We start from the raw sequence: 19,650 nt of genomic DNA on the forward strand, positions 1-19,650 counted from the left end.
GAAAGGATTTCTTAAGGTGTCAGCATACCAAGACATTTTGGACAATTTCATGCCCCCAACTTTGTGGGAACAGTTTGGGGACAGCCCCTTCCTGTTCCAACATGACTGCGCACCAGTGCACAAAGCAAGGTCCATGAAGACATGGATGAGTGAGTTCGGGGTGGAGGAACTTGACTGGCCTGCACAGAGTCCTGACCTCAAACTGATAGAACACCTCTGGGATGAATTAGACTGTGAGCCAGGCCTTCTCTGCCTGACCTCACAAATGCACTTCTGGAAGAATGGTCAAACATTCCCATAGACACACTCCTAAACCTTGTGGACAGCCTTCCCAGAAGAGTTGAAGCGGTTATAGCTGCACAGGGTGGGCCAACTCAATATTGAACCCTACAGACTAAGACTGGGATGCCATTAAAGTTCATGTGTGTGTAAAGGCTGGCGTCCCAATACTTTTGGTAATATAGTGTATACAGATACGAAAACATACAGCTCCATAATCATTAATATATATTTTTTAAAGGCAAGCAATGTAAGCACCTGAATCTGACCAGTTATCAGCCTCATGCAATCACGGTACAGGCTGGAGCGAGAGAGGAAAAAGCAGCACATGAAGCCAATCAATTCATGTCCTGGCAATAAATATATTCTGATAGGAGGAAAGATCAAAGTGATAGAGAGCTCATCTTTGTGCTGCTTCTCCTTTCACTGTCCAGTCACTGGCTGGGAGGCTGGTCCAGGGTGACCTAGGCTCAGTGGAAATAGGTTGAATGATGTTGACCATCAGACTGAGGACATCTAGAGGCAGAAAGAAGTACGGTATTTCTGGCTGACGTTGTGCTTTAAAGTGAAACTAAACCCATTGATTTAACAGTTTAAAAAAAAAAAAAAAACAGTCACATTCCGGGAATGTACCCGTCACATTAGTTGTGCTTTTTCAACCAAACTGCCAAACCAGCCAATGGTTGGTGTCATTACTGATCACGTCTGCAGCATTATGGCAGTTGAAGATCAAACAGAGGCCAAGATGGCAGCTTCCATGGCTGAAACCGATAGGAGGGTTTAGTTCCACTTTATTACATTTATAAATGTATAGGCAGTACTACCTACCTGTGTCAGTATATAGCTGCGCTGAGCTTCCTCCATCTTGATCAAACTGGCGTTTATGTAATCATTGTCTTCTCTGTGTAGCTTAATCCGGCTGTGATCGACTGTGAGATAAATAATACACATAATTAAATCTGTCATGGGTGAGAAAACATTTATTAGTTGTGGTGACCAGTGTCACTAGGACAGAAAGTGATGGTAAAAACATATTAAAGTGGTCACTGGGAGAGGAGGTGAGGGGAAATCTTCCAATGGGGACACTCAAGTGACAAGTGTCCAAGAGTGGATTCCCCTCCCAATTCCTCTAACCAATTTGTAAAGAAAACTGACATTTGGGGTTTGTTTAGGACCGCTCTTACCCTTTTACTGGTTCAATACCGGCACTGTCAAACCCTTCCTGCCTAGGAAAATTTTCAGCTCTCTGCGCTGTCACACTTTGATAATTGCGCGGTCATGCAACAGTGTACCCAAATGAAATTGTTATTTTTTTCCCCCACACAATTAGAGATTTCTTTTGGTGGTTACATAGTTACATAGTAGGTGAGGTTGAATAAAGACAATAGTCCATCCAGTTCAACCTGTGTAGGTGTGTGTGGCTGTAATCATCTCACATAGCCCTGAATGTTCTGATCCTTGAGATGTAAGTCTAAGAGTCTTTTGAAAGCCACCATACTTCCAGCAGAAACCACCTCTTGTGGTAGAGAATTCCACAATCTTGTAGGCCTAACAGTAAAGAACCCCCCTCGTTGCCTGAAGTTAAAACGCTTCTCCTCTAATCGCATTGTATGCCCCCAAGTCCTCATGCAATCCCTTCAACTGAATAGCTGTTTTTCTATGCCAAGATCACCATTGAGATATATATAAATTGCTATCATGTCCCCCCTCAGATGTCTCTTCTCCAGGGAGAATAAATCGAGCGATTGCAGACGCTCTTCGTAGTTAAGGTCCTCCAATCCCCTAATCAGTTTAGTTGCCCTTCTCTGGACTCTCTCCAGCTCCAACACATCCCTTCTGAGGACTGGCGACCAGAACTGGACAGAATACTCCAGATGTGGTCGGACCAGAGTTTTATAAAGTGGAAGGATTATAGTCTTATCTCTGGAATACATCCCTTTCTTTATGCATGCTAATATTCTGCTGGCTTTGGCAGCTGCCGCTTGACATTGCATGCTATTGCCAAGTCTATCCTCTACCAGGACTCCCAGATCTTTCTCCATTTTTGATTCCCCCAAGGGCTCCCCTCCTAACGTGTATTGTGCTTTTATGTTTTTAGTCCCCAAGTGCAAAACCTTCCACTTCTCCACATTAAACCTCATTTGCCATGTCGTTGCCCACTCTGTAATTTTGTCCAGGTCATTCTGTAGGATATCTGCTTCATGCTGTGCAGTTATTGCCCTGGCCAATTTTGTGTCATCTGCAAAAACTGATATCGAACTACTGATCCCGTCCTCAATACTGTTTATGAATAAATTGAACAGGGTTGGTCCCAGGACTGAGCCTTTGGGGGACCCCACTTACCACCTCAGACCAGTCTGAGTATGCACTGTTTATTACCACCCTTTGGACACACCCTTTTTGCCAGTTCCGTATCAAAGAGCAAACCTTGCTGTCGATACCTGCAGACCTTATTTTATAAATTAAGCGCTTGTGGGGAACTGTATCAAACGCCTTAGCGAAATCCAGGTACACCATGTCCACTGGTCTGCCCCTATCTAGCTCACAGCTCACCTCCTCGTAGAATGTTAAGAGATTGGTTTGACAAGAACGCCCATTTGTAAACCCGTGCTGATTACTGCTGATGATGTTGTTGTCTTTAGCAAACTCTACGATATAGTCCCTTATCATCCCCTCCAGAAGTTTACATACTATTAAAGTCAGACTGCCTATAATTTCCCGGTAAATGCCTCTGCCCCTTTTTGAATATCGGTATCACATTAGCTTTCCTCCAATCCCCTGGTACATTTCCTGTTTAATCACCACCGGGATTTTTTGTTTTTTGAAAAAAATAATGAAAAAAGACCAACAATTTTGTGGGGAAAAAAAGTCATTCTTAGTTTGTCAGAAAATTTTGAAAATAATATTTTTTCTCCTTCACTGATGTGCGCTGATGAGGCGGCACTGATAGGCTGCACTGATGGGCATTGATGAGGTGGCACTGATTAGGAGGCACTAATATGCCACACTGATGAGCACTGTTAGGGCTGCATTGATAATCAAGGCCAGGATGATCAGTCCTCTGATTACCTGTACAGGTCTCCCCTGCGAGGAGATGCTGCTGACCAGCTCTCCTTTCCTCACACTCCCATGTTTACATGTGATCGGCTGTGATTGGACACAGCCATCACTTGGGTAAAATAACCACGTCATCAGGGTCATGCCGTGTCCTAGGTACACAGCCCGCCCGCGATCCCCACACTGCGTGCCCCCAAGGGGATGAATTGGGTGCAGGGGTGCACCGGATGCCTATGCTGCCATTGTGCTCTTGTTGGGTGTCACATGCGTCCCTGTGCCTTTAAGGGGAGGTAGGCTCCCTCCAGGCAACCCTGTCCTTAATTACAAACAAACGGCCCATGCCCCACCTACAGTGGGTACGGAAAGTATTCAGACCCCCTTAAATTTTTCACTCTTTGTTATATTGCAGCCATTTGCTAAAATCATTTAAGTTCATTCTTCTTCCTCATGAATGTACACATAGCACCCCATACTGACAGAAAAACACAGAATTGTTGACATTGTTGCAGATTTATTAAAAAAGAAAAACTGAAATATCACATGGTCCTAAGTATTCAGACCCTTTGCTCAGTATTTAGTAGAAGCCCCCTTTTGATCTAATGCAGCCAGGAGTCTTTTTGGGAAAGATGCAACAAGTCTTTCACACCTGGATTTGGGGATCCTCTGCCATTCCTCCTTGCAGATCCTCTCCAGTTCTGTCAGGTTGGATGGTAAACGTTGGTGGACAGCCATTTTTAGGTCTCTCCAGAGATGCTCAATTGGGTTTAAGTCAGGGCTCTGGCTGGGCCATTCAAGAACAGTCACGGAGTTGTTGTGAAGCCACTCCTTCGTTATTTTAGCTGTGTGCTTAGGGTCATTGTCTTGCTGGAAGGTAAACCTTCGGCCCAGTCTGAGGTCCAGAGCACTCTGGAGAAGGTTTTTGTCCAGGATATCCCTGTACTTGGCCGCATTCATCTTTCCCTCGATTGCAACCAGTCGTCCTGTCCCTGCAGCTGAAAAACACCCCCACAGCATGATGCTGCCACCACCATGCTTCACTGTTGGGACTGTATTGGACAGGTGATGAGCAGTGCCTGGTTTTCTCCACACATACCGCTTAGAATTAAGGCCAAAAAGTTCTATTTTGGTCTCATCAGACCAGATAATCTTATTTCTCACCATCTTGGAGTCCTTCAGGTGTTTTTTAGCAAACTCCATGCGGGCTTTCATGTGTCTTACACTGAGGAGAGGCTTCCTTCGGGCCACTCTGCCATAAAGCCCCGACTGGTGGAGGGCTGCAGTGTTGGTTGACTTTCTACAACTTTCTCCCATCTCCTGACTGCATCTCTGGAGCTCAGCCACAGTGATCTTTGGGTTCTTCTTTACCTCTCTCACCAAGGCTCTTCTCCCCCGATAGCTCAGTTTGGCCGGACGGCCAGCTCTAGGAAGGGTTCTGGTCGTCCCAAACGTCTTCCATTTGAGGATTATAGAGGCCACTGTGCTCTTAGGAACCTTAAGTGCAGCAGAAATCGATTTGTAACCTTGGCCAGATCTGTGCCTTGCCACAATTCTGTCTCTGAGCTATTCAGGCAGTTCCTTTGACCTCATGATTCTCATTTGCTCTGACATGCATTGTGATCTGGAAGGTCTTATATAGACAGGTGTGTGGCTTTCCTAATCAAGTCCAATCAGTATAATCAAACACAGCTGGACTCAAATGAAGGTGTAGAACCATCTCAAGGATGATCAGAAGAAATGGAAAGCACCTGAGTTAAATATATGAGTGTCACAGCAAAGGGTCTGAATACTTAGGACCATGTGATATTTCAGTTTTTCTTTTTTAATAAATCTGCAACAATGTCAACAATTCTGTGTTTTTCTGTCAGTATGGGGTGCTATGTGTACATTCATGAGGAAGAAGAATGAACTTAAATGATTTTAGCAAATGGCTGCAATATAACAAAGAGTGAAAAATTTAAGGGGGTCTGAATACTTTCCGTACCCACTGTATAACTGGCCTTTGTAGCACATGAAAGAGCAACGCATACAAAACATAAACCAAAAGAAAATTCCCAGCTCAACTCACCAACCAGCCTGCTAAGGTCCCAAGGACCAGCAGATGTCTCTTCTCTAACGCTCCAATAACTCTGTCAGGTTACACCACCACTCCGGATCTTGGACTCCAAACATGGAGCCGATGACTTGCGTCATGTACTGGGATGCACAGTTTTTATCCTAATCGTCACACAATGGAGTTAGCATTGCTCTGGCCATCTGGCTTCAGAAAACTCTGCATCTTACGCATTGTTTTTTTTGCAAATGTGTGCAATAAATTCCTCTGTTTTTAACATAAACTGTTAGAGCCAATTCAGATGTTTTGCAGGCTGGTCGCTAATGGTGCTTTTCCACTGCATGGTACGGATCGGTTTGGCGCTTTTCCACTGCATGGTACCGCATGGTACGTGTTAGAACGGTTCGGTACGGCGTCGCTTTTCCACCACATGGTACGGCTCGGTACGGCTCGCTTAAACAGTACCACCTCGGTTGGGGTTCCAAGCAGGCCGTACCGATACCATATCCCACAATCCTCTGCATGCAGCATTGATTGTTTGTCATTACTAGCCACTGATTGGTCAGAGAATCGTTGTAATCCCACCCACTTACTACTAAGTACTACAACAGTGGAAAAGCAAACCAAGCCGAGTAGAGCCTATACAGTGCTGAAAGGTGCCGACTCGTACCACGCAGTGCAAAAGCAAACTGAGCTGAGCTGGGCCAAGCAGTGCCGAGTGGAACCGAGCCGGTACTTGCAGTGGAAAAGTGCCATAAGTGTGCTAGGAAATCTTTTGTTTGTGGCTTCCAGCTATAGGGTGTTGTCACCCTGTCACATAGGCTTCTGGTTGAGTCAAGTGGACATTTCAACACGCATAAACGCAGACATGGTCCACTGTTGTCACCATCAGGAAACCTCCCCTCCCCCCAGAAATGCCATGCAGCCATTGCTAAAGTGCATGGAAGTGGCTGCAAAAAGACTGCAGGAGTTCGGAAGATCAGCAACATTCAGATGCAACAAAGGATGAAAACAGAGATTTATTTAGTGAACATAACTGTGTATTAACCCACTTGCTGACCACAATACGTTGCAGTTTGCGAGTTACGTTGAAACTCAGCCATAACCCCGGTACCGTTTTTTTTGCATCCGTCGGCCGGCTCTCTCTTGAAGCGTTCTGAGCGTCTCGTGAGTCGCTGAAACACTTTCAGAAGTGGCGGGAAGGGATGTCCCCCGCTCCCGCCCAGTGCCTCTCATGCTTACCATTTCCGCCGGTTGGCCCAAGAAACAATCCAACAGTACCGCAAGCTGCTCCCATAGGCGATCAAAGAGTAGATCCCCTTTGATCACCTCTATGGCCTTGGAGGACCAAAGCGATGTCATGATGTCACTTCCAGTCCAGGGTGGAAGTAAGCAAGTTTTTTTTTTTGCTTTTAAAGGTTTAGGAAGGCTCAGAAGGAAACACATACGCAAGTCTCGCACACGTATGTAAACAGTGTTCGCACCATTGGAGCGAGAACAATTATTCTAGCGCTAGACCTCCTCTGTAACTCTAAACAGGTAACCTGTAAAGGTGTTTATAACCTCGCCTGTGGAGATTTCTAAGTACCGTAGTTTGTCTCCATTCCACGAGTGTGTGCAATTTTATAGCGTGATACGTTAGGTAACTGTGTACTTGGCGTAATTTCATATTATACCAAAAAAATGGGGTAACTATTGTGTTTTTTTTTTTTTAATTCATTAACCACTTACCGCAAATCGCCGTAGCTGTACATCGGCTGCAATAAGTGGTTGTACAGTGGTGATGCCTGCAGCTAGAGGCATCATCCCGGTACCATGTTTTAGACCTGGCGGTCGGCTTTTAGGCGGTAACGACCGATGCGGCTCGGGATCTGCTAGATAGTTACCCCAGTGAGCGGGAGGGGACGCCCCCCCCCCCTTCTGCGACTCTGCCCGGGTCCCACCTGGAGACCTGAGCAACCAGCCGGCGCATCTGCCGGCTGGTTGGAGTCCCGATCAAAGCAGGATGCGGCTTTGATCGGGTCTCCGATAACATAACCCAGAGGCGGCGTATATGACGTCACATCCGGGTTACTCAGGTGCTAAAGAATGACATCATTCAAAAATGCAGTTTTCGGCATTTTGAATACATTGAAGTCCAGTGGAGGGGTTTGGGGTCTTTTAGACCCCAGATGCCTCCATAAAGAGTACCTGTCACTGCCTATTACTGTCACAAGGGATGTATACATTGCTTGTGACAGCAATAAAAGCGATCAGATTTAAAAAAAAAAAAAAACCTGTGCTAAAATGTAAAATAAATAAAATAAATAGGAAAAAAACATTTTTTAACCGCCCCCGTCACCGTGAGCTCACGCACGAAAGAAAATGTAAACGGAAGTCGTGCCCACAAATGAAATCGCTGTTCAAACCACACGTGACTCTACTGGTAACTGGTAACCGTTAAAAATGTTTAAAGCGTCGCCTATGGAGATTTTTATTGACCGTAGTTTGTCGGCATTTCGTGGGAGTGCGCAACCGTAACATTTTGGGTGTCTGTTTACTCAGCGTGACATCATCTTTCACTATATACAAAAAAAAAAAAAAAATGGGTTAACTTTACTGTTTAATTTTTTTTAAATGCAGTGAAATGTAATTTTCCCGACAAAATAGCATTTAAAAGACCGCTGCGCAAATACGCGTGACAAAAAAATATTGCAATGACCACCATTTTATTCTCCAGAGTCTTTGCTAAAGAAAAAAAAAAAATATATATATATATATATATATATATATATATATATATATATATATATATATATATATAATGTTTGGGGTTCTAAGTAATTTTCTAGCAAAAAAATACTGATTTTAACTTTAAAACAACATGTGTCAAAAATGGGCTCGGTCCTTAACTACTTGCCGACCGCCGCAAGTACATATACTGCGGCGGTCAGCCCCGGCCAGGCAAAGTGACGTACCGGTATGTCACTAGCCTGTCACTCGCTTGTGAGCCAATAGCGGGCGAGCGCGCGCCCGCCCCGGCTCGTTCCCTAACAAGTCAGTGCGAGTGACCGGCGGACCCGGGAAGGGAGAAAGGTAGGCGGCTAATGTAAACAAGCCGCCTGTCATTCTCCCCTGTCTAAAAATGGTTCTACTATATAGGACCATTGATCTCTGTTTTTACACTAGTAGCCATGTCCAATCACAGTTAGTAACACGCCCCTAGGACACACTTAACCCCTCCCTCTCCAATACAGTTAACCCCTTCACTGCCAGTGTCATTTTTACAGTAACAGTGCATATGTATAGCACTGATTACTGCAGTAATGTCATTGGTAACCCCAAAAGTGTCAAAAATGTCAGTCAAGGGTCCGATCTGTCCACCGCAATGTCGCAGTCCCGCAAAAAAAAAAAATAGCAGATCGCCGCCATTACTCGTTAAAAAAGAAAACACCAAAAATTACAAAAATCTTTCCCTTTGTTAGTAAACGCAATAACTTTTGTGCAAACCAATCAAAATACGCTTTTTGCGATTTTTTTTTACCAAACATATGTAGCATAAAACAAATTGGCCGAAAATGTTAAAAAAACTGAATTTTTGTAAAATCTTACCTGTAAAATTTCTTTCTCTGAGTCCTCCGACAGTCGCCGCCACCTCTAAGTCATCACTGTTGGGTACTGACTTCCTATCCGCAGGAATAGCTAGGCATATAGACTTAGTCCAAAGACAAAAGGCATTAGCATAATTAGCATATACACACCCATGGGGGCTGTCCCATCTGGTCAATACCCCCCTGCAGTGATCACTCCCAACTCAGTTTGGTAGCATAGCAGTAGGTAATAAGAACCCCAAAAGATGGGCGGGGGAGGCGACTGTCGGAGGACTCAGAGAAAGGAATTTTACAGGTAAGATTTTACAAAAATTCAGTTTTCTCTTACGTCCTCCGACAGTCGCCGCCACCTCTAAGTCATCACTGTTGGGATGTCCCAAAGCAGTATAGACATGAGGGGTGGGAGACGCAGCCGTAGAAAAGGCAACGCAGTACCCACATCAGAGAAGGGAATCTTACATGCACTGTAAGAGAACCAACTGGGCAACAGAAAAAAACACTGCTCAACAGGAGCAACAGCCTAGGAAAGCAAATGCCAACAGCCAGGGACCCAGAAAAAAATCCAAGGGTCCATCATGGCACTGCCGCACTGAGAACTGTGCGGCCAAAAGAAGCATCAGCTGATGCCAGAACATCTACTATGTAGAATTTGGAAAAGTGTGCACCGACGACCAAGTCGCAGCCTTGCACACCTGGGCCATTGAGGCCCGATGCCAATAGGCCCGGGACGCACTCAAAAACCTGGTAGAGTGCGCTGTAACAGGGAAGGGCGGAACCCCTTCCTTCAAGGCATACGCCTGCTCAATGGTCTGTCAGATCCATTAGGCAATAGTTGCTGCAGACGCAGCCATGCCCTTCCGAGATCCCTCAGGAAGGACAAATAGGGAATCAGTCTTCCGAAAGGATTCCGTATGCGACAGGTAAACCCTGATCGCCCTGACAACATCCAAGGAATGCAGAGCAACCTCCTTAGGATGCTTAGGCTTCGTACAAAGCGAAGGCAGGACAATGTCCTCATTAAGGTGTAACTCAGAGATCACCTTGGGAAGAAAGGATGGGGGTGGTCGCAAAACCACCTTATCCTTGTGAAATATCAAGTAAGGGGAGCGGCAAGACAATGCCGCCAGCTCCGACACCCTGCGAGCCGAAGTGATCGCCACCAGAAAAGCAACCTTTTTCGACAGCAGAGGCAACGATATCTCCCTGATGTTAACAAAGGGAACACGCTGTAACACGGACAGAACCAAGTTCAAGTCCCATAAGACAGAATGTCGGTCACCTCCCGGGTCGCTCGAGCACTCTTGGTGCCCCCCTGGTGGTTGATGTAAGCCACTGCGGTAGCATTGTCCGTCTGTACGCGGACAGGCAGGCCCCGAAGACGGTCCGACCACTGGAAGAGACAGAGTTCGAACGCTCGTAACTCCAGCGCATTTATCGGGAGGGAGGATTCCTCCTCCGACCAAGTGCCCTGGGCAGACAGGTTGCCCAGGACTCCACCCCAGCCTAATAGGCTGGTGTCCGTGGTAACCACCGTCCACACCAACGGACGGAAGGACTTGCCTTCCGCCACTGACGGGGACTGGAGCCACCACAGAAGATCCAATCTGATCTGATGACTCAAGGAGACATCCAGACCCAAGGACTGAGGCAGTCTGTCCCACCTGCCCAGGAACTCTGTCTGGAGAGCCCGCGTGTGGAACTGAGCAAAGGGTAACGCCTCGAAGGCCGAAACCATCAACCCCAGGCCCCGCATACAGGTCCTGAGTGATGAGGACGGGTTGTCCCTGAGGGACCTGAGCTCGTCCCGCAAAGTCCGGAGCTCGTCCTCCAGCAAGAACACCTTTGCCTGAGCAGAGTCCAGAACCATTCGCGAAGCGATGGAGACAACGCCGATTTTCGAATGTTGATGGTCCATCCGAACTCCTGGAGCGTCTGTACCGTGATGGACAGATCGCGCACAAGGCCCTGGCTGGCACGTGATCTCAGAAGCAGATCGTCCCGGTGACCCAGGACCGCAATGCCCTGGGCCCTCAGCAGGCCCAGAACCGGTGCCAACACTCTGGTAAACACCCTTGGTGCCAAAGCGAGACCGAAAGGTAACGCCACAAACTGGTAGTGGTCCTCTGCGATAGCAAACCGAAGGTACCGCTGATGACCCTTGAAAAGCGGGGATGTGCAGGTACGCATCCTTCAGATCTATCGAAGCCAGGAATTCTCCTGGACTCAAGGAGGCCACCACCGAACGGAGAGACTCCATTCGAAACTTCCGAACACGCACGAAGCGGTTCAGCGCTTTCAGGTCCAGAATAGGACGCACTTTGCCCTCCTTCCTGGGCACAGCGAACAGATTCGAATAAAACCCCGAAACCTGTCCCGATGAGGCACCGGGACAATCACTCCCTGAGCAAGCAGGTCCTGCACCGCTTGATGCAAGTCCTGCAGACGCCCCGGAAGCAGAGGAAGATTGGAGGGAAAGAATCTGTCCGCCGGCCGGGAAAGGATTTCGATCTTGTAACCTGATCGAACGATTTCCTGAACCCACCTGTCCGATATCCGGAGCAGCCAAGGTTGGAGGAAACCGCGCCAACGTCCCCCCACTCCTGAAATGGGTGAGGGCGCCCCTTCAGGCAGAGGCGGATTGACCCGCCGAGCCGGCATTGCCGGACTTCTGCTTACCCGCCCAGGGCTTCTCCTGGTTGCCCTGGGCCTTGAAGGGCTTGCCCTTGGATTGGTTCCGAAAGGCACGAAAAGACCTCTGATTGGATCTAGGCGCAGAACCCCGCTTGCCTCGAAAAGACATGTTCTTCGGGTTCTGGGGCAGCATAGTGCTCTTGCCCCCCCGTGACGCCTTTCACCAGGGTGTCCAACGCCTCGCCAAAAAGGCGAGAGCCAGCATAGGGAAAATCAGCAACAGTTTTCCTTGAGGACTGGTCGGCCGACCAGCTCTTCAGCCATATCAGTCGCCGGTTAAGCACCGCGACACTAGAGAGGCGAGCCACCATTCAGGGGGCCTCATTCATCACACAAGTACATGACTCCTTGGTGGATCTGATCCACCATTTCCAGCCGGGCAGGTGGAACACCATCAGACACGAGATTGCTCCTAAGCATCTTAGTCCAATCAGCCACCGCCTGAGCCACCAGAACGGACGCAAAAACGGGTTTGAGCAACGAACCCGCCACCGTATAGGAATGGCGGGCTAGAGACTCCAACCGCCGGTCCGTGGGATCCCGGAAAACCGGGGTATCCTCAGTAGGAACCAAGGTAGCCTTGTTCAACACGGCCACAGTGTGATCTATCTGTGGAGGCACACACCATCGTGATTCCGTAGCCGGCGCAAAAAGATAAAGCAATTTGAACCGACTAGGTACCAGGAATGGACGTTTCAACGTGCGCCACGTTTCATTAACAGTGCAATGGGATTCCGCTGGGCAGGGGAAAACCTGCGCAGACTTGCGGGTCCTGTGCGTCCCAAATGAAGACACAACGCCCGAAGGACAGGGCTCATCCTTTAAATGTAAGGTGTCCTTTACAGACACAATCAGCTCATCCATGGTCGCCCGTTCTTCAGGCGAGCCCGGGGAGGAGGTATCAACCCCTTCCATCTCAGCCTCCCCCTCAGACCCCGGGGGGTCCAAGGATGAGCGGGACCCTGAAAAGGGCACGCTCGCAGCAGCAGCCATATCCCCATCTGAGCAGAAGAGAGAGACAACCTGGGCCTCTTTCTCGCAGCGCGTACAGACATCAGCATTTCCATATTTGCTACTAAAGTCACCACCACAGCAGGCAGATCAGGTCACAGCGGGGCCACAGGAGAACTGGGGCACCCCACTAAAGCTGGAGGAAACTTGCTTTCCTGAGAATCCATTGCTCAAGTTATCAGAACAAACTACAGTGCAATACAAAGTACTGTCCCCTTTAAGAAAACGCTGCGGTGTGCGCAGCCCACCGCTACTGCAACAGTGATAAAAGACCCCCAAAGGGGAAAAGAAACAGCTAGAAGCGATAGCACAGAGGGAAACTGAGAGTGATAACCTGCAGAGCTCGCAGAGCGTTGCTACCGATGTCCTGCTGCTGATGGAAAGGATGCGCTGCTGGAGTAGGCTGGACCATATGCCAGACCCTGGGAAAATGGCTGCCCCATAGGGATGCATTGGAGGCTACGCCAAAATGGCCGCCGACATGCGGCCGGACCAATCGTTCCACCGCCCACAAAATGGCGGCGAATGGCGCCAAAATAACATGCAGGATCGCCCCAGAGGAGCTACACATGTAAGCCCATAGTAAAGATGGCGGACCGCGGGAAAATTCGCAGCTGCGGTCGCCGCACCATCAGAAACGTCTGCACCCCCAACAATGCACCTAAGTGACACAGGGACAGGGACCCCCGGGAACACACAGTATCTGCACAAGCGATCCCCACAGGGATCGCACAGGGAGTCACACAGGCACAGACATGGGGGACACACAGCAACACAGACTGCCACCCCAGACAGAGGCCCCACACAGAAGTACTTACCTGTACCAGATGGCGTGGGGAGCCTCTATGCACGGAAAACCTCTGTCCTCATCTGACAGGGAGTGCCGTGAGCCAGGGACATGACGCTGCAGCACCGCAGACGAGTCCTGTGAGGTAGCCACCTCACGGATGTAGCGAACACGGATGGGTCGTTCGTAATGCCAGGGCGAACCATAGCTGAATGCTCGATGGCGGGCTGGGGGTCCATCTGACCCTTCTGCTCTGGAGAACCAGGGCGGTCAGTCCGAATCCCAGAACCGCATGATCCATCTTCATCCGAAGAGAAGACTAACACTAGAAGCTGACAAAATAAACAGCTAGTAAAGTAAGAGAAAAAACTGACATTTTCAGAGAAAATCAAATAAAAGATTAGGAAGGCTGAGACTGAAGCCCCAGCACAAGGTAAGCCTGACTATTCCTGACGCTAGGCAGATTAAAACTGAGATGGGAGTGATCACTGCAGGGGGGTATTGACCAGATGGGACAGCCCCCATGAGTGTGTATATGCTAATTATGCTAATGCCTTTTGTCTTTGGACTAAATCTATATGCCTAGCTATTCCTGCGGATAGGAAGTCAATACCCAACAGTGATGACTTAGAGGTGGCGGCGACTGTCGGAGGACGTAAAATAAATTTTGATTTTTACATTTTTTTGGGGAATTTCATATAAAAAATGTGAAAAATAGTTATTTTTGCAAAATTGACGCTCTTTTTTTTGTTTATAGCGCATGATCAAAAAATCGCACAGGTGATCAAATACCGCCAAAAGAAAGCTCTGTTTGTGGGAAAAAAGGACGACAAATTTGTTTAGGTACAGAGTCGCATGACCGCGCAATTGTCCGTTAAAGTCACGCAGTAAAAAAAAAAAATCGCAAAAAAACCCCTGGTCAGGAAGGGGGTAAAATCTTCCGGGGCTTAAGTGGTTAAGGGTCCATTCACCAAGTCGCCTGACAAGTCGCGGTCGCTCGCTCGCCATTGATTAGCACAGGACCTGTTCTAATAGGAGCGACACAAGTCGCTCCGACTTAGAAAAAGGGTCCTGTACTACTTTGGGGCGACCTGGAGGCGACTTGCATTGACTTCAATTATATGAAGTCCGCAACTTCACAGGTCGCCCCTGGAAGTCGGATAGTGCCAGTCTGAATGGGCTGTAAGTGGTTAAAAATATTTTTTTCGCAAAAAATTGCAAAACCATGTGACAAAAAATTGCAACGACCGCCATTTTATTCTCTAGAACAGCCTTTCTCAACCTTTTCAACACAGAGGAACCCTTGAAATAACTTTCCGGTCTTAGGGAACACCTGCTAAAAAATACCTATATTTACAACCTTACATTAGTGTGATGGTCAGTGGGAAGAATTCTCCTTAGACTTGTGGTCATCGGAAAGAATTACCCCCTTAGATAGCCAAAAAGATCAATGGTAATAGTGGGAACTTATCTGAAAGGCAAATTGCTCAAGGAACCCCTACCAGTTGCTCTTGAGGAACCCTGGTTGAGAATGGCTGCTCTAGGCTCTCTGCTTAAAAAAAAAATGTATAATGTTTGGAGGCTCTAAGTAATTTTCTAGCAAAAATTACCAAAAAGTGCCAGGAAAAGCGTGGTCTTCAAGTGGTTAAGCAGTGCACAGAGCAAACCAAATGCAATTCAGGTTTACATATACTTTTCTGTGTTAGTGACAGTTTACGGTCTTTTCCATGAAGCCAGATGGCCAGAGCAATGCTGTCTCCATTGTGTGACGATTAGGATAAAAACTGTGCATCCCAGCACATGGCGCAAGTCATCGGCTCCATGTTTGGAGTCCAAGATCCGGAATGGTGGTGTAACATGACAGTTATTGGGATCGTTAGAGAAGAGACATCTGCTGGTCCTTGGGATCCTATGATGTCCCACCCAAGGACACGCTGCCTTCAGATCATCACAGGACTCAGACGTTTATAAAACTATTTACATCGAGATCTCGGAATGTCTCCAGTTTCCTGTTTGTGCACAATGCATGTTGTGTTGGCATGAAAGGCTGTTTATTGCTGTCCCTGTTTGCACTGAGACACATGGTGAGTGTATAAGCAGATATCTCCTATACTGAAGAAAGACACCGGATCTGCTTTAGATATTTTTATCTGATTGGTGATACAAGAAGCACAGAGAAAAGACACTAAACAGCACCCACGCAGCATGTGAGAAGCCCAATGGAATCAGGCTGGACATCACTACACAAAATTCATATTAAAGATTCTGTAATAACAAAACAATGTGACACAGAGGCTACAGAGGGCGACCATAGGCTCCCGCCACTTACTCTTGCAGATTGGATACCATAGGGTACCTACACTTGTATAGTGGGTACCATAGGGTGCCTGCAGCTACTCTTGCAGTGTGGGTACCATAGGGTACATGCACCTACTCTTGCATAGTGGGTACCATGGGGTGCCTGCACCTACTCTTGCATAGTGGGTACCATAGGGTGCCTGCACCTAGTCTTACAGAGTGGGTACCATAGTGTATATGCACCTACTCTTGCAGTGTGGGTACCATAGGGTGCCTGCACCTACTCTTGCATAGTGGGTACCATAGGGTGCCTGCACCTACTCTTGCAGTGTGGGTACCATAGGGTGCCTGCACCTACTCTTGCATAGTGGGTACCATGGGGTGCCTGCACCTACTCTTGCATAGTGGGTACCATAGGGTACATGCACCTACACTTGCATAGTGGTTACCACAGGGGGCCTGCACCTAGTCTTACAGAGTGGGTACCATAGTGTACATGCACCTACTCTTGCATAGTGGGTACAATAGGGTGCCTGCACCTACTCTTGCATAGTGGGTGCAATAGGGTCCCTGCATCTACTCTTGCATAGTGGGTAGGTACCATAGGATACATGCACCTACACTTGCATAGTGGGTACCATAGGGTGGCTGCACCTACTCTTGCATTGTGGGTGCCATAGGATACATGCACCTACACTTGCATAGTGCACCTACACTTGCATAGGGTACATGCACCTCTCTAAGGTAAGCTGGGTTCCACGGGCCCCCCAACCAAAGTGATTCCCGTCACGGGTACCATAGGGTGCATGCACCTACTCTTGAAGAGTGAGTACCATAGGGTACATGCAAATACACTTGCAGAGGGGGTACCATAGTGTACATGCACCTACACTTGCAGAGTGGGCATCTGCACCTACTCTCACTATGCTCCTCATTATACATCTAGTACTTCTGGGTCGGGTGCCCACATGACCTTCCCCACCACCTACAATTCAGATGTAGATCATTCACAGGGTCAAGTGCTGTCATGTGATGGAACGGCTGTACCAAGCGATATGCAAATACTAACTTGTGTCACACTGCTGACATGTCATTAGTGCAGTGCTGGAATGATGCAGGGCCATCGTTAGGGAGATCACTCCTCCACTGCTCAAGAAACCATAAAAACCTCTACAGCCATCCTAGGGCCTGGTTAAGAAGGGCTCAATTAACCCATTTTTGGAATGGCTTTAAAGAACATATCCAGGCAAAAGTTAAACCCTACCCTATAACTGTCCACATTTACTTCTCTCGCACCCATTCATAATTGAGAAAAAAACCTCATCCAACACCTTTTATTACTCACCTAATTCCACCGTCATACGATCCACCATAGGGCCTCTCCCAGGAGTGAAGACCAGCGATCCAGCGCTGTATTCCAGGCCCGCTGCCTGGGTTTTTTTTTGCCACCCCCTCGTCAAGAGGTCATCACACAGCTGCAGTCTTGTGGAGCCCAAAAGGACTCCACCACAAGATAGAAAAAGACTGGAGACCTGGCAAGTTATATGACCATGGATTTACCCATTGAACCCAGTGATAAGTTAGCAAGGGGGCTAAGGTTAAAGTGTAGTGGGGGGAGGAAGCTCCCCCACGTGAGCTTTACAGGACACCAAGGGGTTGATTTACTAAAACCGGAGAGTACAGAATCAGGTGTAGCTGCGCATGGTAGTCAATCAGCTTCTAACTTCAGCTTGTTCGATTAAACTTTGACAATAAGCCTCCGTTCTCATCAGGCCGATTTGACATGACCAATCGCATGTCTATTGCCGATTGCCGGCAATGGCACTGTCCAAATCGGTGCAACGCAGCACCGATTCTCAAAAGTAGTTCCTGCACTTCTTCTGGCGACTTCGGGGGTGATTTCCATTGGTGATCGACCAATATATTTTTTTTTTCATTGCCGATATCGATATTTTGGTCATCGTGTATTCGGTATCGACCGATATGGGCCGATATTTTTGTACATTTAAAAAAAAAAAAAACGTATTTTATATAACTTGACAGGTACTCTTGTGGAGGGATCTGGGGGTCTAAAAGACCCCAAACCCCTCCTCTGTACTTAAAAGCATTCAAAACGCCAAGTTTGGCTGTTTTGAATGCTGTCATTTTTTTAAATCTGGCGCCGAGTACCCGGAAGTGATGTCATGACATAATTTTCGGGTTTTTGCACGGAGACCCGATCAGAGCCAAATACGGCTTTGATCGGGTCGGAGGCCATGCAGGCTGGTTGCCCGGGTCTCCCGGTGGGACGGGAGACCCGGGAGAGCCGCGGAAGGCTGAGGGAAGGGGGGGACGTCCCCTTCTGCTCCTTGTAATGACAGCCGAGCGGCTTCTCAGCCGTATCGGTTGTCATTACAAGACAGCCGACCGTCAGGTATGGACACCGGTACCGGGGTGATGCCTCTAGCTGCAGGCATCACTCCGGTACAAGCACTTTTGGAAATATCGATAATATCGGCCACCGCCGGCTATGGACGACGGAACCGGGGTGATGCCTCTAGCTGCAGGCATAACTCCGGTACAAGCACTTTCCGAAATATCGGCAATATTGGGGAAAGTGCATATTGGCCCTCGATATATCGGCTTTGCCAATAATCGATCGATCCCTAATTTCCATGAACAGATGTCTCTCAAATTCCCCCCGAAGTCGGACTAAAATGTTGGTTTGAAATTGTGCGAGTTCAGCTGATTTTGCACTCTACAGTTTAGCAAATCAATCCCTAAGGGACATTGACTAGCAAAAGTGTGCTTTCTGCAGGGAAATACCTTCCACCGTTAACCACTTGCCGCCAAATCCCGCATCTGGTATCTCATTTGGCTTCAACAGGTTGTACCGGAGTGATATGCAGCTGCAAGCATCGCCCTGGTATCATCTTTTAGAGCTGATGGTTGGCTTTCTTGTAATGCGGCTAAGCAGGTGTCATTACAAACAGCGGAAGCTCTCCCGTCCCACTGGGTCTCGGATGTAGTAACCCGAAAGCGACGTCATGATATCACTTCTGGTTTACTCGGGAGCCAACAACACCAGTTTTAAAAAATCAAAAGTATTCAAAAACGTCGATCTTGAGGTTTTGAATGCTTTCAAGTGCAGTGGAGGGGTTTGGGGTCTTATAGACCCCCGATCCCTCCACAAAGAGTACCTGTCACTGCCTATTACTGTCGCAAGGGATGTTTACATTCCTTTTCACAGCAATAAAAGTGAAAAAAATGTATAGGGACAGTGTAAAAAAAGAAATATATAACTAAAATATATAAGAAAAAAAAGATATATTTAAATCGCCCCATCCCTCCATGCTTGCGCACAGAAGCAAACGCATACGCAAGTCACGCTCACGATAATTCTAGCACAAGACTTCCTCTGTAACTCTAAACTGGTAACCGTTAAAAATGTTTAAAGCGCTGCCTATGAAGATTTTTAAGTACCAAAGTTTGTCGCCATTCCATGAGTGTGCGCAATTTTAAAGAGTGACATGTTAGGTATCTATTTACTCGGTGTAACATCATCTTTCACATGATATAAAAAAAAATTGGGCTAACTTTGCTATTTTGTTCTTTTCTAATTTATTAAAGTGTATAAACTGCATTTGAAAGACCACTGCGCAAATACAGTGTGACATAAAATATTGCAATGACTGCCATTTTATTCTCTAGGGTCTCTGCTAATATATATATATATATATATATATATATATATATATATATATATATATAGAGAGAGAGAGAGAGAGAGAGAGAGAGAGAGAGAGAGAGAGAGAGAGAGAGAGAGAGAGAGAGAGAGAGAGAGAGAAAGAGAGAGAGAGAAAGAGAGAGAAAGAGAGAGAAAGAGAGAGAGAGAGAGAAAGAGAGAG

At 47.4% G+C, this 19,650-nt stretch overlaps 2 protein-coding genes across 2 annotated transcripts in view; both read right to left on the reverse strand.

Moving 5' to 3' along the window:
- The window catches only part of BCAS4 (breast carcinoma amplified sequence 4), a 1,047,728-nt gene that overhangs the window by 809,108 nt on the left and 218,970 nt on the right, over window positions 1-19,650 (reverse strand). The window lies entirely within an intron of this gene.
- Window positions 1-19,650, reverse strand: part of PTPN1 (protein tyrosine phosphatase non-receptor type 1) — a 171,031-nt gene that overhangs the window by 26,513 nt on the left and 124,868 nt on the right. Inside the window, exon 3 of the mRNA XM_082272203.1 lies at window positions 1,108-1,208. Coding sequence (XP_082128329.1) covers window positions 1,108-1,208 — 101 coding nt within the window. The remainder of the gene's footprint in view (window positions 1-1,107; window positions 1,209-19,650) is intronic.

This window comes from Pelophylax lessonae (genome assembly GCF_965119305.1).
Source record: "Pelophylax lessonae genome assembly, chromosome: 11".
Lineage (NCBI taxonomy): Eukaryota > Metazoa > Chordata > Amphibia > Anura > Ranidae > Pelophylax > Pelophylax lessonae.